At 46.5% G+C, this 21,656-nt stretch overlaps 1 protein-coding gene across 3 annotated transcripts in view; it reads left to right on the top strand.

Moving 5' to 3' along the window:
• Positions 1-21,656, top strand: part of Insr (insulin receptor) — a 138,128-nt gene that overhangs the window by 102,497 nt on the left and 13,975 nt on the right. The window contains exons 10-16 of one of the 3 annotated variants that reach the window (XM_037198401.1): positions 993-1,194; positions 4,389-4,424; positions 11,068-11,342; positions 12,355-12,494; positions 15,271-15,430; positions 17,301-17,400; positions 19,730-19,797. In XM_037198401.1, coding sequence (XP_037054296.1) covers positions 993-1,194; positions 4,389-4,424; positions 11,068-11,342; positions 12,355-12,494; positions 15,271-15,430; positions 17,301-17,400; positions 19,730-19,797 — 981 coding nt within the window. Of the gene's footprint in view, positions 1-992; positions 1,195-4,388; positions 4,425-11,067; positions 11,343-12,354; positions 12,495-15,270; positions 15,431-17,297; positions 17,401-19,729; positions 19,798-21,656 lie in introns of all 3 variants that reach the window. The other 2 variants (XM_037198400.1, XM_028857383.2) reach the window with 2 other exon arrangements.

Here is a 21,656-nt window from a genome sequence, read left to right as displayed (position 1 = left end):
CCCATTGATTTCTTTTTACTGTGGTAAATTCGGGGCAGAGGAAATGATGCTGGATAAAATGTTTGCTGTATAAGCACAAGGGCCTGAGTTTGGATCCCGACACCCATGTAGAAAGAAGCTGGGTGTGGCGGCGTGCATCTGTAACCATCACGCTGGGGAGGCAGAGACAGGCAGATCCCCGGAGTGTGCTGGCCAGCCAGGCTAGCAAGGCAGGAAGTCCAAGTTAAGTGAGAGACTCTGTCTCAGTAAATAAGATGGAGGACTGACAGATGTATCCGTGGTAAAGGCATGTGCTGCCAAGCCTTACAGACTGACTTTAATCCCAGAATGCACATGGTGGAAAGAGAAAGTTGTCCTCTGACCTCCACATGCACACCTTGGCTTGTTCACCTCCCCTATAAATTAGTTTAATAATAATAGTAAAAAAGATGGAGAAATGACCGTAGAAGATGTGATATCAACCTCTGGCATCTGTATTCACCCACATGGTGAGAGTACACAGATACAGGTAATACACACACACACACACACACACACACACACACGCACGCACGCACGCACACACGCACGCACGCACACACACACAGCAACTTCTAACTCCTGGTGTCAGAAGACTGGAGTTTGACCCTTTGGGAGGGTGAGGAAGAATGAGGGCCCGGCCAGTCTAGGGTGCAGAGTGAGCTCACAGTGCCAGACTAGGAAACACAGCGAAGCCCTGTCTGGAAAAGTGAGAGGCGTCTGGAGACCTGACCTGTGATAGAGTGTTTGCCTGGAACCCGCAGTGACAGGCTGAGGCCTGGGGAATGACTCCCAGGGTGGGCCTCTGGCCTCGGTGTGTGTGTCTGTGTGTGTGTGTGTGTGTGTGTGCGCGTGCGCGCGTGTGCGCGTGCGGAGGGTGCTTTCTGTCAGATGTATGTGCGTTTACATGTGTGTGTATTTGGTGTGTGTGTGTTCTGGGGGAGATTTGAGCCGTCTGCTCTGCCTCTCCCTAGGGCTGAAGCTCCCCTCCCGGACCTGGTCCCCGCCTTTTGAATCTGACGATTCTCAGAAGCACAATCAGAGCGAATATGACGACTCGGCCAGTGAATGCTGCTCGTGCCCTAAGACTGACTCTCAGATCCTGAAGGAGCTGGAGGAATCTTCCTTCAGGAAGACCTTCGAGGACTACCTGCACAACGTGGTCTTTGTCCCCAGGTCAGGACTTTGCATGGGCCGGCCGGCTCTCTTTCTGTCTCTCAGCGTGGTGTTGGAGAGGGCGCCATTACTCAGGGACTGAGGCGAAGTGAGCTCCAGAGACTGTGTGTGGGGAGGTGGTTGGAGGAGAAACAGTCTTGTTTGTTGGGGAGGTGGCTCAGTTAGGAAAGTGTTTGCTTTAAAAGCACAGGGACTGAGTTTTGTCCCCAGAACCCCCCCAAAAAAAGCCAAGTGTATGCTAATATTCTCAGCACTGGGGAGGCAGAGGCAGGGGGATCTCTGGGCCTTACTACCAGCCAGACTGTTCTAACTAGTAATATCTGGGCCAACGAGAGACTGTTGTGAAAAGCAAAGTGGGACAGCATTTAAGGAACTACAGCCAAGGCTGTTCTCTGACTCACATCCACACTCAGTTGCTCACACATGTATACTTTCACACACACACACACACCTGTGGGTCACTTGTACATGCACACATGCATGCATGTGCACACACACACACACACACCCACACACACGCGCGCGCGCACACACACACACCCACCCACACACACACCTGTGGGTTACAAGTTTCTTCTTTTTCTTGTGCCTGATTCGAGCTGAAAACAGCAGCAGACATGCCTGGATCCGGGCCCGTCCCATGTGCATGTCTTAGAGAATGGCGGAGCAGTTGTTAGCAGGGACTCTGGAAGCTGTCTGTTTGGCTCTCCACTCTTAGATGCACCGGTTTGAGCGAGTTGCCATGGTGCTCCGTGCCCCAGTTTTATCATCTGCACAGTGGACACTCGCAGTTGACCTTTGGTGTCCGCAGTGGATTGGCTCCAGGATCCTGAGGGTGACCCACGGATTCTCAAGTCTCTTACGTAAATGTCTTGCTGTCTGCACAGAGCCCCGCACACCTTCCCATATTAAACCATCCTTAGATAACTTGTCACATCTTCAGAAGTGCACACACTGTATAAGTGTCACACCATATTGTGTGACACGGGCACCATAACGAGAGAAGAGCCTGTGCGTTCCCTGTGACACAACTTTCCAGTTTCGTACGTGTATACATGTATCTTGATCACAGTGACCTCAGTTTCCCCCTATACTCCCATCGACACGTCCTGCCTCCTCCATGTTGTTGTCCTCTTCTTCCTCCTTCTTTTTATTTTTATGACTCACTGAGCTCGGCTAGTGCTGCCTGCTGGAATGTCGAGTGACCTTGGCTTGACCTTGTGTGGGTCTTGTTCAGGTGATGCGGCTGCGTTGAGTCCGTAAGTGCGCTGCCCATGCCGTGTCTAGGGGACAGCATCTGCCAGCACTCTGCCCCATCCTCCGGGTCCTACATCCTTTTTACTCTGTTCTGCTGCATATTTCCTTCTCTGAGCCACGGCAGTGGGGTTGGTACAGACTTTCCAGGCAGGGCTGGGTGCTCAGCGGTCACTCACTCTCAGCACTTCGATCAGCTGTGAGCCCCTGCCAAGTGTAAAAAGAAGCTTCTCTGACCAGGGTTGAGGACAGCACTAGTTTATGTGCATAAACATAAACATTTTGAGGGTAGTTTGACGATATGTTATTTAGCAACAGTGGTAGGCCCCCATTAGGCCTCCCGAATCATGGGAATGCCCTCCTGTGGAGCAGGCCTCAGCTCCCTGAGAGCAGCTGGTTACCTCTTGTAATGCTCATGCCACAGTTGCATTAGCGGGCACAGCTTGTCTGACAGGTCTACAAACAGTTTCGATCCACGGTTGGTTGGACCCAAGAATGTAGGTCTCACGGATCCCCAGGGCTCATTGTAATTGTTCCCTGTATTTTAAGGTTGTACGCCTGAACGACTCATGCGGGGACTCTCAACTATGACATTGCATGCTTGGATCCAGGCCACTGTGGTGGGACTCACCCTGGGCATTGTAGGGTGCTGACCAACATTCTTGGTCCCAACTGCTCAATTCTAGTAGTACCTCTTATCCCAGATATGACAACCAGAAATACTTCCAGAAACTTCTGGATGTTTCCAAGAACATGAGCTTTGAATATATCTGCTGCTGAGCTTTTTTGTACTTTCCCGTCTTGGTCTCCTTCCCTCAAATTCTTCATCAGTTTCCTCCCCTGCCCACCTGTCTCCCCAATTAGATGGAGTTTTCCATTTCCAGAGCACAGCAACACTCTAGAAAGTCTATGTTGGGATTGAACAAAGTTCTCATGTGTTTGTTCTATGTCTACTTTCCATGAGTAGTTCTGTCTCCAGAACCATTATGTTATTATTATTTTTTTCTTTCTAGTATCTTCTGCCATAACTGAGTCCCAGATGCTGGGCTGGAGAGATGGTTTAGTTAGCAAAGTGTTTGCTGTGCTGCCATGAGGACCTGAGTTCCGTCCCTAGACCTCAGGTTAGAAGAGCCGTGTGTGGTGGCACTTGCTAGTAATCCCGTAGCAGAGGATCCCCGGGGCTCGACTGGCTAGCCATCTCAGCCAGCTTTTCAAATTCCAGACCAGTGAGTCTCTGTCACGGAAGGTGGGCAGCATGAGAGGAATACCCTTTGGCCTGTGTGCGCGCATGCGTGCACATACACACACACACACACACACACACACACACACACACACACACTAAACAGTAAAGATTTCAGTGAAGCTGGACTTGGGGAGATGGCTGAGTTGCTTATGGTTAGGTGTAGTCATGTTTGACATTCCTGGGAACAGCAGTAGGTGAAGTCATTCATTTCCTCTCACTTTTCCTGGATTCCCTGCACTTCAGGAAAAGTATAGTTCTTTCCCACTGTGATGGGCAGGACTTGTGTTAGTCTCCTTTCTGTTACTGTGATGAAATGCCTGAGACCGGACACATTATGAAGAAAGAAAAGATTGGTTTAGCTCACAGTTTTGGATCTGGGCAGCTTTGGTGATATATCAAAGGGGATGGCATCAGAGTGGGAGGGGTATCGTATTATGAGACAGGAAGTGGTTAGACTAGGGAGGAGCCAGTAACGAGCTTCCCAGTCCTTTCCTGCTACTCCTCTCCTGCTACTGCCTCTTATTACCACTCCAAGGACCAAATCTCCAGTAGGTGAACCTTGGGGAACAGAGTCAAACCACATCCCAAACATACAGTGCTCTTTCTTGGAGGGAGTGCTGCCTCCAGGGTGTCAGCGTCAAATGGTCCTTTGGTTGAAACTCTGTCTTCAAAGTGATGAATTTTGTTTTCACAGAAAAACCTCTTCAGGCAATGGTGCCGAGGACACTAGGTATGACTCAGCCGTGGGACATCCACATGGCCCCTGTGGCTGTCCAGTCAGTGTTGGGGGTGCTAAGCCCAAAATCAGGGATTTCTGGGGCTTTCATTTATTTATTTATTTATTTATTTATTTTGCATGTGGTAAGCTGCAGCTCTTGAGACTGGATGCTTCACAAATTCTCCAATTAAATGCCTTCACTGGGAAGTGGAATCTGGGCATGAATGTGGGGAAAATTCTTAATTAACACGCTCTTCCTAAAATATGCAATCAGAGGTGCACTTCCCGGGGCCTTCCCCAGTGGGTCATTTTCCCACCATGCATTTGCTCACTAAATATCTGTCTACAAGTAGCTGGTTGTGCACACAGACCCGTGCCTGAGGCTTGATGCTCCAGCTTCAGGTGGTAGGGTATTCCGGTTTTTATTGAACCCAGACTCATCGTTCCTAATGATCATCCTCCAGGTCTTCAGACAATGCAATGTGACCAAAGAAGGGGACTGGTCAAAGAAATACAGCGTTGCCGATTTCAGCAGGAGCCTGAGGGACCATTTCCCTCAGGTCTCAGGGAGGCCATCAGGGGGCAAACGCGGGCGGACAGGGAGAGGAGACATGATTAGCTCTTATTGGCACAGGAAGCAGGACAGGAGAGACGGTGGGGGCTGCTTTGAAGGGTTTAATAAAATATGTATTTTATCTAACCCCCGAATCCGGTCAGTGCTGCGCATTTGTGAACAGGTGTGGGGCCTTTCTTTGATGTATGTGCAGCCTACTACTGGTCACACCCAAAGGAAAGTGACCCTCCTTCCCCAGCAGCCATCAGCTGCCATAGTTCCTCAGATAGCGGTTCCCCGCAACCCCACTGGCCTGATCGTGTGTAAGTAGCCACAGCTGCTGTGGGTCTGTGAGCACACTGACCATGTCACGCCCAGAGGACAGTATTTCTCACTGTTGCACTCTTACAGGGTAGGGCTGATAGACTGTCCCAGCTAGTGCTGAGCACCCGGTCACTTTGAAGAGTGATGAGTCTCTGCATTAACTAATGCTCTCTGCAGTGAGAAGCTTCTCTGACCAAGGCTGAGATAGCACAAATCAATGGAGCATCTAAACATAAACACGTAGAAGGCTGTTTGACAACATGATTTTTCAGAAAAGCAGCATCACTAGTTTTTTTGGGGGGTGGGGGTCTGTGATGGCCTTCATTAGCTGAGGGCAAGAATTCCTAGCATTGTCTGTCTGTCTGCCTGGCTATCCATCTATTTATTTCCAGGCTAGATCTGACCTCTAGTGGCCAATTGGAATATAATCCATTGTCAGTGAAGGTCTAGAATTTTGTGGCCCACACCCTAAGCTGGATTTCTCATTTTAAGCCCAATTGATATTTGGGGCTAAATTACTCAGTGGGGTGAGGAACATTCTGGGCATGGTTGGATGCTGACGAGCATCCCTGAACTCTCCCCATCCACAGCAGGAACATCTCAGCCATTCCGAAGTCGTGATGAAGGCATTCTCTGGTTGAGGTCAGTCACTGATTTAGTGTGAGATTGCTGGACAATGAAGTCATGTTTCTGGATAGAGTAGAGGGCTCACTTGCTATTCTTTATCAGGAGTCATTCTTTAACACAGTGGCTTTTCATTTAATATAATGGTTACGGATTTACTTATTTTTATTTTAATGTGGATGGATATTTTGCCCGCATGGATGTCTGTGCACCCTGTACATGCCTGGTGCCTGCAGATGCTGGAAGAGGGCATCAGATCTCTGGAACTGGAGTTATGGACAGTTGTGAGCTGCCAGGAAGATGCTGGGAACTGAACTGTCTCTGCAGGAGCAGTCAGTGCTACTAACCACTGAGCCATCTCTCCAGCCCCTTATTTTACGTTTATAGCATTCTATTGGAATGCAGGCATACCTCAGAGATCTTGTGGGTAAAGCATTCAAGTCAGTGTAGTATTTAAGTAAGTCACACAAAATTTTTGGTTTTCTAGTGCATATAAAAATTATGTTGGGGTTGGAGAGATGACTCAGTGGCTAAGAGCACTCGATACCCTTGAAGAGGATTGGGGTTCAGTTTCCAGCACCCATGTTGGCTCACAGCCACCAGTAACTGCAGATTTCTTCTGGCCTCTGTGGGCACTGCACGCACATGTATGCCCTCCCCTTAAAATAATAAAAATAAATCTTTAAAAAGTTATGTTCAGACTGTACTGCAGTCAGTATGCAATTGCAGATATCTTTTTAGAAACCATTAATTATCTGTTAGATTTATTTAAAATACTTCGTTGAGCCGGGGGTCTAGGGGCATTGGTAGATTGCTTGTGCAGCATGTGCCAGGCTTGAGTTCAATCTCCAGTATCTAACAGTTAAATAAAATAAAATAAAATAAAATAAAATAAAATAAAAAGAAAGGAAAAACAAGAGTTCAGTATCTGATGCTGCAAACAATAAATAGTCAGATGGTGGTGGCGCACATCTTTAATCACAGCACTTGAGAGGTAGAGGCAGGTGAATCTCTGAGTTTGAGGCCAGCCTGGTCTACAGAGCGAGTTCTAGGACAGCCAGGGCTACACAGAGAAACCCTGTCTTGAAAAACCAAAATAAATACATAAAGTAATAGGTTCAGTCTCTCTCACTGCAGAAATGAGATGAAATGCAAAGTAGATGAATGGCTGAGCCCACAGTGCTGAAAAAACAAAAGAGTGAATGCAACAGAGTAAAGGCTTTGTATCCAGCGCTACAAAAGTAAAATTTAATTCCCAACGCTACAAAACAGAATAAAAAACAAAACCTTTTCCTTTTAGAAAATGCCAACATGCAGCTTGTAGGCTTGCTCAAAGCAAAGTTGCTATAGATCTTCAATTTTAAAAACTTCAGGGGTTGGAGAGATGGCTCAGTGTGTAAGAGTACCAGCTGCAAATGAAAAATAGCCAAATACATAAAATAATAATCACAACAATAAACATTAAAATAAAACAAAACCTTTAATAAAAGAAAATACATTCCCTGCCCTTTGACTTGTTTGATGAGTCCACATTGTGTTCAGGTGTGCAGATGTGAATCCCCCAGTGTTAGCTGTGAGGCACGAGTATCTGGTTATTTTTGGTCAGGTTCATTTGTAACTGTACAGAAATTGTCTCAGAACCACTGAAATGGATCTAACTGAGGCTTAATAAGGAAGCTGTTTCCCTTTTCACTTAAGAAGGCCATTGTACAAAATGAAGAATGAAAGGATAATATCCCTAGATTTGACTTTGTGGCTTTAGATCCAAGTGTCTTAAGTGAGATGCAAGACAGAAGAATTGCTAGGAGTTTGAGGCTAGCCTGGGCTACATCTCCTCTTCTGTGATGTTCCCTGGCCTTTACGGGGAGAGTATAAATGTCCTAGTGAGGACTGAGCACACCACTATCTGGCTCCATATTTGTAATCTCTCAGGTTGAAAAATATGGAAAAAACCAAAATCCAACTTTTAACCCTCAGTTGCTAATGTTATTCCAAAGACCAGTGTCACTGGTGGTAGGTGAGGCTATGCGTCAATATCATGTCCAGTTTGCAGTACTGTCAGACACACAAAGTTTCTAGAGCGTCAGAGTCCTCTCAACCTGGCAGTAGTTTCTTGGGGTATCTACTTTGGGAAATAGTAAGATACACAATAATCAAAACTATAGTTAAAAAGGATAGGAATTTTTTTTTCTTTTTAGATCAAACTTAACGTCTCATGCAAGCTAAGCATATACTGTATCATTGAGTTGTACCTAGGGGATACCCTTATCTGAAAAATGGAAAATAGTTAAGTGAAAGACAGATCATGCATTAACTGATATTTTGGAGCCAATAAATTTTCGGCAAGGGCATATGCTGGGGCCAGAGAGATGGCTTTTCAGGATGAGCCCCCCATAGGTTATGCAGTCCCAGATTGTCAGCCCTACGTACAAGTACCTATGAGCAACACTAAATGAACTCCATAAGATACGTGTTTACAGACGATGTTTTTCATGGAAAAAATGTGGTGTCATTATTTTCTTGACAGACTGTCATTTCTTTCCAAGGTAAGAAGTAGTGAAGGCAGAGATAAATTGAGATTCTCATCATTGCTAATAGAAATATAATATATACTTTGTATATAAATAATGTAAGGATAGAGTGGAGAGTGTAATTTCATTTTGTAAAATGCTTTCTCAGCATACACAAAGCCCTAGGTTCGACCCCAGAACTGTATACACAAGGTATTCTGGAGCCCTCCCGTAATCCTAGCATTCAGCAGACAGAGACGGGAGGATCCCAAGTGCAGTCATCCTTGGCTAAGTAGGAAATTCAAGGCCAGCCTGGGATACACAAGTTCCTGCTAAGCAAATTTCACATATTAGGCCATGCTTTTTTTGTAATTTTTAAAGAGCATTTTGTATAAAGGAAGTGATCAGGAATGAGTACAAAGAAGCATGGAAAAAATATTCACCCCTGCATCACTAGTGATAATGTGGAGATTGGTGCTTGAGACACTAGTGTAGCTTACACTCTCATATACACCGACACAGAAGCAGACAACAGAAAAGGGAACTTTAGAAGCCTTGAAACTGAGTATTCCTTGGCTTCTGTCATGATTTTGCCTCTTGCTGTGTGACCTTGAACAGTCTAAGAAGAAGCTCTACTCATGAAAAATGGCCCTGCAGCCCCGAATGCTTCATCATCCTGTGGGTGGGAACCATTCCACAGAGCAGTAAGGACACTTGCTTCTGATCCGCAGAAACAATTTCTTCAAAAGTTTCAGCTACTTAGAAAGGTTTGGAATTGAGAAGTGGGGAGATATGTGCATCTAAGCAACTGGAATTAAGAAAGCCCTTTACAGCTTCTGATCAAGAAAAACAGTAGCGTGTGCTAAGTTTCTTTATGAAATAAATCCAGGGCTGACAGTTTCTCAAAAAAAGGATATGTGTGTTTATACATATACATGCACATTTATAAAATCTATGTACGTGTCAATAATAATTGACATAGGTTTTATATATGTGTATATATAATATGTGTGTGTACGTCAGTAATAATTGGAGAATTAAAGGTCTTGAGGGAGTGGGTGACATGGGAGCTGATGGAAATGATGTAAATACAGTACTCATGGAATTCTCAGAAAACTACGTATGTATGTGTACACACACACACACACACACACACACACACACACACTATAAAGGAGCACACACCCCATTTGTAGTTGAGAAGAGAAAACCTTAATGTTAAGCAAAGACAAAAGCCAAACCAAAACAGAAATCTTGTTCTTCTGGACACTTTTTAAAAGAGTTTATTTTTTATTTCTGTGTGTCCATGTGAGCATATGCCATGTGTGTGCAGGTGCCTGCAGAGGCCAGAAGAGGGTGTGGGACCCATGCGGCTCTTGTGAGTGGCCTGATCTGGGTTCTGGGAAACTAACTCAGGTCCTCTGGAAGTTCAGGAAGCTCTCTTAACCACAGGTTTTAGGGTTGTTTCCCATGTAACAGGTGTAGTATGCAGCTGACAGGATCATCGTCACACTCCCATGGGGTATAGTAATTGTGCAGAGGGGCAGGGGGCCATGGGAGTTATGAAGAATTTACGTTTTCCTCGTATACTTCCTTTCTGCAGTTTTTAGTGTGTCATCTCTCAGCGTTTATTTTCGATGTGTAGGGGGCATCTGCCCACTGGATGGTTATTTCTTTTTCTTGCTCTAACCCCAGTGATAAAATTTTATTACCAAGAATAGACGCTTCATCTCTTAAGTTCCACAGTGTCCTCTACGTACAGTGCATGCTTGACTGACAGTGTGGGGGCCTGGGGTCAGTTAGTGAAATGCTTGCCTTGCAAGAGTGAGGAATTGAATAAAAAAAAAAGTTTGGAGGCTGGAGAGGTGGCGCAGTGGTTAGAAGTGCTTATTGCTCTTGCAGAGGACCTGAGTTCAGTTTCCAGCACCCACACCAAGTGCCTCACGCATGCCTGTAACTCCCGCTCTAGGGGATCTGACGACCTCTCCTGGACTCAGGGTATCTGCACTTACATGCACATATATGCATGTACCCACACACACATACAAATGCTTAAAAATAAAAACAGAACCCAAAATAATTAAAAAAAAAAAAGGCCCAGCTTGGTGAGTCATGTTTCCCAGTGCTGGGGAAGCTAAGCTAGGTGGTTCCTGGGGACTTGGTGACAGTCAAGCTGGCCTGCTCAGTGAGTTCTAGGCCAATGAGAGACACTGCTTTAAAGAAAAACAAAAGGTGACCAGCACTTGAGGAACAACCCTCGAGGTTGTCCCCTGGCCTCCTTGTGAAGCTGCACACATGTGAACATACACATGCATATGCACACACAAACATCACACAAACAGCTACACTCTCACATTCTTTCCAAATCTTAGTAACTCTGCCATTCTTCAGAAAACTGGAAACCTTCAATCAAGCATGTTGAGGAGACTTGGGGGTGGCCCTGGAGCCAAGAACACTCAGAGTGGGTGTGCCTTCATAGTCAGTGTCTCTGACAGGAGTGTCTATGTGGAAATTAATCTGTTCCCCTGCACCTCTCCTCCACCCTAGTCTCTTTCTCTCTAATTAATTAAGCATCGCTCTCTCCAGTATCATTTTATTTTAAGATGGTGATGTCATGACCCCCACACATGCTCTCTTCCTACAGGCCATCTCGAAAGCGGAGATCCCTTGAGGAGGTGGGGAATGTGACGGCCACCATGCCTACGCTTCCAGATTTTCCCAACATTTCGTCCACCATCGTGCCCACGAGTCAAGAGGAGCACAGGCCGTTTGAGAAAGTGGTGAACAAGGAGTCGCTTGTCATCTCTGGCCTGAGACACTTCACTGGCTACCGCATTGAGCTGCAGGCATGCAACCAAGACGCCCCAGATGAGAGGTGCAGCGTGGCTGCATATGTTAGTGCGCGGACCATGCCTGAAGGTGGGTTTGTTTTCCTCTGGGCTTACACTTCACAAGGTTGGCCACAGACAACCCCTCTCCCCACAACACAGTGTAGATGTGTTCTTAAAATTGTTCTCATTTATTGTTTTTGCTCTAAGATGGAGCGTTTCCTATGTTACCTAGGTTGGCATTGAACTCCTGAGCTTAAGGAGTCCCCCTGACTACTTGGGCGTATCCTGAGTAGCTGGGACTTGCCGTCATGTCTTAGTTTCTTTTCCTATTGTTGTGATAAAAGCCCTCTGACAAATCAACTTAAGGGATAAAGGGCTTATTTCAGCTCACAGCTCAAGGCACCTTTCACTGTGGCTGGGAAGTCAGAGGAGAAGGAACATGGAGCAGTCGGTTCCATCCTGTCCAAGTCAGAGATGAGAACAGCAAGTGCATGCGGGTGCTCAGCTCCCGTTCTCCTTTGTACAGTCTAGATCCCTAGCAAGGAGTGGTGCCGCCCAACGTGGGCCTTCCCAACTCACTTAACACAATCAAGATAATCACCACACACAAGCTTCCCATCTCTCGCTTGATTCTAGATCCTGTCAGGTTGGCAACTAACACTAAACATATCCCAGTTTTTTCTCTGTGTGTGTTCATGTGTGTGTCTGTGTATGTTGAAGCCAAAATCAACCTTGGGCATCTTTTTTCAGGTGCCATCCACTTTGGTTTTTTGAGATAAGATCTCCCCTGGTCCTGGTACTTGATTAGGTCTGGCTAGCTGGCCAGTGAGTTCCAGGGATCTATCTCCCTGTCTCTATCTTTCCAATGCTGGGATTACCAGAACACTACATTCCAGCTCTTTTATGTGGGCTCTGGGGATTGAACTTGGGTTTATTGACTGAGCTATCGTCTTACTTCATGAGTTTTATATTATTTTATGCTAAAGAAAATAAGACATGGGAAAATTACAACAGCTCCAATTAGGCATCTCAGCTGTTGGGTGGCAGGGATGGAATTTGATTCAGGAGTTAATATCTGAGCCTTTAATTGCTTCTCATAGCTAAGGCAGATGACATTGTTGGCCCTGTGACCCACGAAATCTTTGAGAACAATGTTGTACACTTAATGTGGCAAGAGCCGAAGGAGCCCAATGGACTGATTGTGCTGTATGAAGTGAGCTATCGGCGATATGGTGATGAGGTAAGGATTCCAGGTCTTTGTGGTGGATGGTGCTTTTCCGGGGGAGAGGTGAACAGATAGGGACCAATGACAGACCAAAGTGGGGATGCGACCGAAGTCCAACTCGGTCAGCCAGTGATTTTTTATTGGGGGTTATTTACAGTGGTATGGCCGAGGGCTTACTTATAGGCATGGGGATGACTCAAAGCAGATGCATCCCCAAAAGTCCCATTCCCCCCACCCCCTTACCCCACCCCCCACCTCCCGCCCACCCTGGCATAGATGATAACTCAGGAAAGCTGGAACCCTGGAGCTCTCTGCAGGCCTTTGCAGGCAGCTTGCCCAGTCAGTCTCCTCTCTTCAGCAGTCCTGCCTGTAAAACCTCAGGGAAGGTGGGGCCTGTGAATCCTGAAGTTTCAGGGACTTCCTGAGACTTGTGAGTTGTTGACTTCCTGAGCCTTAAAGAGCCTCCCTTTAGAATTTTTTGAGTCTTAAGGAACTTCCTTCCAGATTGGAATGCTTTGGTTTGTTGGAAGTTGCTGTACAGTACTGGGCAGGAGCCTTCTAAGTTTCTCAGGTTATCCAATGCTTTCCCCATCAGATTCTGTGTTATTAGAATTTAAAACTTTGATGCACATCTTCCCCAGGGAGATGCACAGAAATTCCAATTTAAAATCTTTTATCACTTCAGTTTTTTAAAAATTATTTATTTATTGTTTATGAAGAAGTCCGTGCCATAGCCCGCTCTGGTTGAGGAGGTCAGAGGACAGGTTTTGAGAGCTTGCTTCTCCCATTATGTGGGTCCTGGGGATTGACTCCAGTCTCTGGGCTGTGCTTCAAGCGCTTTACTTGCTGAACGATCTTGCTGACCCAGTCTTTGATCATATTTGTGCGTGAATTTTCAGATGTCTCCTTCAAGCTGGTTGATGGGCTGCTTACATGTGTGTCCTTTATCACAGGATGAGGCTCATTCCACTTTAGAGAGAGATCCATCTCAATCTGGGAATGCATCACCCAAAACTTTGTCATGTGCCTCCTTGCCACACCAGACACTGGGGCTTTTATGTGAACATGCACAGATAGTGAGACTCCAGTAGAAACTCTCAAGTCTTACCTAAGCTACCCAGGGCCCACTCTGAGCTGACCCTCAGCGATTCCAGCTGCCTCTAAGCTGCCCAGGTCTGAACCGGGGGACTCGTGTGTCTGCAGCAAGTCTTTACTAAGTGTGCCACCCTCTAGGCCCTAAACCCTCACTTTTTGGGGGGACACGCTGGGCTCTGTCATCAGAATTCAGCTGGCTTTATCGATTTGCAAACATGCTCACATATGCACATGTGTTTTACATATACATTGACTCTATAGTCATAAGTTGCTTTCTTTTGTCTCATGGTGTCTCTCTCCATAGCCTTCGGAATTAGAATTCACAATAGCTACATAGGCAGAGAATATAATTTTATGATGGAACTATGATTTATTTTTCAAAATACTTAACTTTGCCGTTGTACCCTGAAGGCAACATAAATGCTATTTAATGTCATTGTGTGCCAATAAAACTTTATAGAAACAGATGGTGGGCCACTTTTATCTGTGTGCCCTTAATATAGCAAAACTGACTTCATGGAACTTTGCAAGTTCTAGTAACGTATAATAAATCCTCATAAGAAAAAAGGACTTCTCTGAAGACCCTTTCCTCCTGGGATTGTATCGCTTTTTGGCACCCAAAGGTGGAACTTTAACAGTGACTCAGAACATAGAGTCAGCACCCTGTGGCCTGCAGGACAAATCTGCAGCCTGGTCTGTCTGTCTATCTGTTGGTCTGTCTGCCTGCCTGCCTCTGCCCCCCTCTCTTTTTCTTTCTCTCAACTTATTTTATGAATATATACCGTGTGTGTGTGTGTGTGTGTGTGTGTGTGTGTGTGTGTATCTGTGTGAATGTGTGCCACCTGTGTGCAGACACCTGGATCTTCTGGATCTGGACTTGCAGGTCGTTGTAAGCCTCCCAACATGGGTATTGAAAACCAAACCCGGTCCTCTGCAGGAGTAAACAGTGCTCTGAACTGCTGAGCCATCTCTCCAGTCCCAGCTTCTTTACTTTTGATCAAGTTTCCCGGCTCATTTTTCTTTGTGTGTGTGTGTTCTACCTCTCTCTCTCTCTCTCTCTCTCTCTCTCTCTCTCTCTCTCTCTCTCTATATATATATATATATATATATATATATATATGTATATGTATATGTATATGTATATGTATACACACACATATGTATGTGCATATATACAGAATGTACGTATTAACTGTATTGCTAGGCAAGCTCTCTGCCTCCTGAACCATAGCCCCATACACACACACACACACACACACACACATATATGTATATGTATATATACAGAATGCACGTATTAACTGTATTGCTAGGCAAGCTCTCTGCCTCCTGAACCATAGCCCCATACACACACACACACACACACACACACACACGTATATGTATATATACAGAATGCACGTATTAACTGTATTGCTAGGCAGGCTCTCTGCCTCCTGAACCATAGCTCCATCATTGCCTTACACCTACATCGAGGGCTGGGGACCTGGCTAGGTAGAACTGGCCTCCAAATCACATGTGAGTTGGAGACCAACCTGAGGTACATGAGACCCTGTCTTAAGAAAGCAAAAGAACAACCCCACCCTGCCCACAAATAAAAACTGAAAGAAACAGAAGAACTCTCAGAGCCTCCTTTTTATTCTCTCTGCTCACCCGACGTGCACAACTCGACTGACCACCTTCCCTCTTCTTCCAGGAGCTTCACCTCTGCGTCTCCCGGAAGCATTTTGCCCTGGAGCGGGGCTGCAGGCTGCGCGGGCTCTCCCCAGGAAACTACAGTGTTCGAGTCCGGGCCACATCGCTGGCGGGCAATGGCTCCTGGACCGAACCCACCTACTTTTATGTGACCGATTATTGTAAGTCTCCATAGCAACCTCAAGTGGTTGGATCTGTGCCCCGTGCAGTAGGAACAGTAGAACATTTTGGAGAAAGGCCCGGAGGGAAGGAAGTGACAGGCGCTTTAACTTTGGGTCTACCAGAAACTAATGTTTTAAACCATTTAAAACCAGCCCTACGTGTTTGCCAGCCCTTTCTACCAGCAATTCACATCCTCATCACTTATACAGAAATCTGGGCATGCTCATGCGCAAACTGTAACCCCAACTTGAGAAGATGCAGACAGGCAGACCCCTGGGGCTCGCTGGCCAGCCAGTCTAGCCAACCAGTGAGATCTTTGTTCACTGAAAGACTCTGCCTCAAAAAAATCAGGTGAAGAGCAAGGAGGGGGTATATCGGAGGGCGTGAAGGGGGGAAGGGGTGGGAAATGATGTAATCATATTACAATCTTGAAAAGAAATGGAAGAAGAAATGACTCAATGCGAGGGAGGCAGAGACAGACAGAGTTCCAGGCCAGCCTGGTCTACAGAGTGAGGCAGAGTTCCAGGCCAGCCTGGTCTACAGAGTGAGGCAGAGTTCCAGGCCAGCCTGGTCTACAGAGTGAGGCAGAGTTCCAGGCCAGCCTGGTCTACAGAGTGAGGCAGAGTTCCAGGCCAGCCTGGTCTACAGAGTGAATTTCAGGCTAGTGAGGGCTGCGTACTAAGCTCTTGTCTCTAAAAACAAACAAAAAAAACAACAAACAAACCAAAAAAAAAGATGGAACGTGATAGAGGAAGACACTTGATATAGACCTCCTGGCCTCCACAGGCAGGTAGTGCACATGTACACACACAGACACACAGACACACAGACACACAGACACACACACACACACACACACACACACACTGATATTAATAAAGCATATACTTTAAAGTCATAAATCATTGGGGTGTGTATGATTAAGATACATTATATACATGTATAAAATTGTTAAATAATACATTAAAATTCTAAAAAATGAAAACTTACAATTTCTGAACTTTTCAGAGAGCACTTTGTCCTGATTCTAGCCTTCCTTCTCTTAAAGAGAGGAGGCAGGGACCCAAGGCTTGCGACTGGACCGCTTTCATTCCCTGGGGTTTCATTCGACCACCAGTATTTACAAATCTATCCTATGGGCCGGGAGTCAGCAAGTGCAGGGAAACAGTTTGCTGCAACCCACAGGGAAGCTCCAAGTGGGATTCCTCAGGACAGACCTGGTGACGGAGGCCATGAGGAAGCAACAGCCGAGACCTGACACATGAGCTGGGAGAGGGCTCAGTCAATGTAGGGCTTGCATCGACCAGCAAGCCCCAGGGATCTGCTGTCTCTGCCCGCCCCCCAGGACTTTGAATACAAGTCTGTACCACCATGCCCAGGTTTTCCACGTGGTTTTATGTGGGGGCTCAGACTCAGGTCCTCATGTTTACAACGCCAGCACTCTGTTGACTGAGCCATCTCCTACATACTTTTCCCCTTCAACTTCGTGTGCTTTTTATAAAAAATAAACAAAAACACTGAGTCCACTTAGCGTTGCCACTGTGGGCCTCAGGTATAGGGTCACCTACTGAAGTAGAGTACCTTCTCACTGGCCGTGTCCCTGAAGGAAACGCTTCCTCTCCGAGCAGCCATCCGTTGCCATGGCTCCCACATGCTGTGAGTTCATGTATGTCATGGCCCTGTCTTGCTTGGAAATAGCCTAGGATTTTGCTTTGTAGCCCAGGGTGGTCTTGAACTCACAATCCTCCTGCCTCAGTCCCTACCCCAACACCAGGTGCTGAGGTAACAACAGCCAGTGTTTAATGGTGTAATTTTTGTTATCAGTACATTGTGGTGCTAAACACATTCCTTCTCATTCTGTTGCAGTAGATGTCCCATCAAATATTGCCAAAATTATCATTGGGCCCCTCATCTTCGTCTTCCTCTTCAGTGTTGTGATTGGAAGTATTTATCTATTCCTGAGAAAGAGGTAAGCAAGGTGGTGTGCTGGCAAATGGCTAACAACTGACCCTCTTGGGGAAAAAACAAAAACAAATAATACATAAATATTGAATTAGACTGAGGTAAGTTTCATATAAATTTTACTCATATGGATGTGCTACATGCAGTACTCATGGCAGTAAGTTCATTGTATAATACTATAATATACGCTTGATTACAGACTCCCTCTGGTTCACTGATTCTCCCTGCATGCTTCCATTGATATATTTTACCCAGAGCTTGATATCTGTGGCCAACCTCGAGGGTAACTGATGACGAAGTGTAGTTCAAACATGCATCAGTTCCTGATGCTGTGATAGAAAACCTTGACAAAAAGCAACTTTGGGGAGGAAAAGTTGAGTTTGTCTTACAGTCCCAGAGAGGATCGAGTCCACTGTGACAGGGAGGACCCAGAGGGGATCGAGTCCACCGTGACAGGGAGGACCCAGAGGGGATCCAGTCCACTGTGACAGGGAGGACCCAGAGGGGATCGAGTCCACTGTGACAGGGAGGACCCAGAGGGGATCCAGTCCACTGTGACAGGGAGGACCCAGAGGGGATCCAGTCCACCATGACAGGGAGGACCCAGAGGGGATCGAGTCCACTGTGACAGGGAGGACCCAGAGGGGATCCAGTCCACTGTGACAGGGAGGACCCAGAGGGGATTCAGTCCACTGTGACAGGGAGGACCCAGAGGGCATTCAGTCCACTGTGACAGGGAGGACCCAGAGGGCATTCAGTCCACTGTGACAGGGAGGACCCAGAGGGCATTCAGTCCACTGTGACAGGGAGGACCCAGAGGGCATTCAGTCCACTGTGACAGGGAGGACCTGGCTACAGGAGTATGAGGCCAGTGGTTCTCTTGCTCTGAACCCAGGAAGTAGAGGGAGAACAGGAAGTGGCCTGGGCTGGCAAACTGCAAAGCTGGTCCTCAGTGACACACTTCCTCATCAAGGCTCCACCTCCTAAAAATGCTATAACCTTCCAAAACAGCACCACAGAGCGGCTGAGTGTTCACACATTTCATGTTCGATCACTTTATATTCAGACCACAATGAAGCATAAACATTGGCTGACTTTGTTTTACTGTTGTAGATAGCTTACAGAATAGTGGGTTTCATTATGTTTTTATACTTACATAGCACTATACTTCCTTATATATACCATCCCTTGTTCCTCCCCTTCTTTACCGGTCTCTTTCCTCCCCAGGAATCATCCCCCTTCCTGTTTTCATGTCCCACATATGTGGGACACACACACACACACACACACACACACACCCCTGTATAATTTACGTATATATATGAAAGAAATTGCACACTGTTTTGTCTTTATCCCCGTTAGCCCCTTGTTCTGTCATCTCCCTCCCCTTGAACTCTTCCTCTCTCCTCCTCGTCCCCTGTTTACTGTTGTGTAATTTACAGCTGTCTTTGTCTCTCTGAGTCTGGATTATCTTGTTTAACCTGTTGACGTCCAGTTCTGTCTTTGCTCTGTCTTCTCAGGCAGGGTCTTGCTGTATAGCCAAGGTTGGCCTTGAACTTGTGATCACCCTGCCTCAGCTTCCTAAATGCTAGGATTACAGGCGTGTGCCACCTCACCTACAGGTATGCATTAGCTTCATGTCCCCCTTTCATTAAAGAGTAAGACGAGAATTAAGTGAGACACACACATTTGAAAACTACAGCCAGTACCTTTGCCAAGCCAGGTACTTTTTAAACGGGGCCGAGCAGTTTTCTGTGTCATTGATCACGCCATCGTTGTAGAACTGACAGATTTTAAATTCAGTTGGCTTTGTGGTTCCAGGCTCCTTTCTGTTGCTGTGACAAAACACTCTTACCAAAAGCAACCTGGGGAAGAAAGGGCTTATTTGAGTTTACGCTTACAGGCACAGTCAGGAACTTGAGTAGGAACTTGAAGCAGAAGCCATGGAGGAAGGTTTGCTTGCTGTTTCACTAGCTCCCGCTCAGCTTGCTTTCTCATACAGCTCAAGACCACCCGCCGAGGCATGATGCCACCTACAGTGGGCTGGGCCCCCTGTGTTACTGTTTAACAAGACATCCCCTCCTGGACACAGCCACAGACTAACCTGCTCTAGGCAGTTCCTCAATTGAGGCTTTTCCTAGGTGACTCTAGGCTGTGTCAGGTTGACAATGAAGGCTAACCTGGACACTGATTAACATTTTGGTCTCTCAACTTTCTCTAAGTTGGACAAAGTATAGAACACTGAATCCATTCATGATTTGTAGTGTTTGCCTATTTCTAGTGTCCAGAAGGCCATGGGATGCTCAAGATGGTGTGTCTGTCTTTTCCTCCTCTAGGCAGCCGGATGGGCCAATGGGACCATTGTATGCATCTTCTAACCCTGAGTACCTCAGTGCCAGTGATGGTGAGCACTACTTCCTTTTCTGTGGGAAGCCAGAACCCTGTCCTTGGTTTCCTGGGCCACACAGTTAAGTCAGATCTGGGGTTGGCCAGCATCACAGGGAGGAGGAAAAGCCATCCCGAAGAGGCTGAGAGAAGCCCCCTTGAGTGCTGAGCTTGCCCACCTGCTCTTGTGCAGAGACTCAGCTGCTATGAGATGTTAGACCTGTTACAGGACCTGCTTGGGCGGGTTGATATCACCCACTTGGGATATTCAGGCTGGAATGTGAGACTAACATCCTTGTGTCACAGCCACAGGAGTGTGTTAAAGTCAGAAACCTTCCATGAAATTTAGAAGCCATGACAGGATACTGAGGGAAGAGAAGTGGATATAATAATGTTGGGAAAAGGCTCAGTGGGTAAATGTTGCTGTCCACACCTGAGGACCAAGTATGACCCGTAGTGTCTATGTAAAAATCTGGGTGCTGTGATATGTACCTGTCATTCCTGCACCGGGGAAGCAGAGACATGAGGTTCAGTTGCACATCAGCCTGGCTTAATCTGTGAGTTCCAGGTTCAGTGAGAGATCCTGCATCAAATAGAAGATAGAGAGTGATCAAGGAAGACACCTGATGTCAGCCTCTGGCCTGTGTGTGCATGAGCACACATGTGTACTTGCACATAAATGCATGCACACACACAAATGTATACACACACGCATGCGCACATAGACAAAAAGGAAGTAAAGATAGGATGGGCAGGTAGGGGCCGGGTGAGTGCTAGGGAGACATTTGCTGGTGGCAGAACTGAGTGTAAACTGATGCTGATGGTGGGTACTTAGCATTGGCACCCACACCACCCCAAATGCTCCTTAGCATTGGCACTCACACCACCCCAACTGCTCTCTAGAGAGATGGCATGCCTGTTTCTTAAGAATTTCATAATATGGCATGCCTTCTTAAAAGCACTATCAAAATTTGAGTTTCAGGGCATGAAAGTGCTGGGCCTGTAGGCTGTTGCCTTACATAACTCCACTCACTTGTGTGTTGGTCAGCAGTCTAGGTGGTCCCCAGGAGTAACCACAGCTGCAGGTGGTTAAGTCTCTCCTCTGTGGTCTCTTGCTTGGTGCCCTTCCCTAGCATGCTCTGTGGGTTTATGTCAGTAAAGGTGGGCTATAAAGCATCTTCTTGCTGAGTCTTATGGACTGAAGAGAATCTGAAAGCCATGAAGGAGTCTGGGGGTGGGGACAGAGAATCTACTACTTTCTAGGAAGGATTGCTAAGCACTGTAGACAATTTTCCCCCCAGTCTATGTTAACCTACCCCTTTCCTCCACCATTCTATTGGTACTTGGTCAGACATCTCCAGTGGGAAGTGTTTAAGTTATTTCTAGTCATTGCTTGACAGAATACTTGACAAAGGCATCTTAAGGGAGGAAGGGTTTATTTTGGCTCACAGTTTGAGGGTGCAGTGCCTTATGGTGCATCCACTGTCAGGAAACAGAGAGTGGCACACTTGTTATTCAGTCCAGAATTCCAGCCTGTCGGATGATCTGCTGCTTTTAGGGTGGGTCTTTGTACTTCAATTAACTTTATCTAAAAGCTTCCTTCATAGACATTCCCCAAGGCTCGTCTCCTAGGTGACTCTAGATTCTATAGCATTCAGAGTATTGACTATCATAGGAAGAGACATCATCTAGTAGCAGGGATCCAGAGTCAGGACAGGAAAGATGGGGATACAGGACCATCTTAGTGCTTCTAAGCAGGATCCTGGACTAGCTATAGCTCATTCCCTCGCCTCTGCCATCTCCTTGAAGGTGGCAGAAGCTTGTCCTGTTCTGGTTTGTATACCCAATGCCCAGCAGAAGTCTTAAGTCACAGAATGA

The sequence above is a fragment of the Peromyscus leucopus genome, chromosome 23 (genome assembly GCF_004664715.2).
Source record: "Peromyscus leucopus breed LL Stock chromosome 23, UCI_PerLeu_2.1, whole genome shotgun sequence".
Classification (NCBI taxonomy): Eukaryota; Metazoa; Chordata; class Mammalia; order Rodentia; family Cricetidae; genus Peromyscus; species Peromyscus leucopus.
This window is presented reverse-complemented; position numbering and strand designations above follow the sequence as displayed.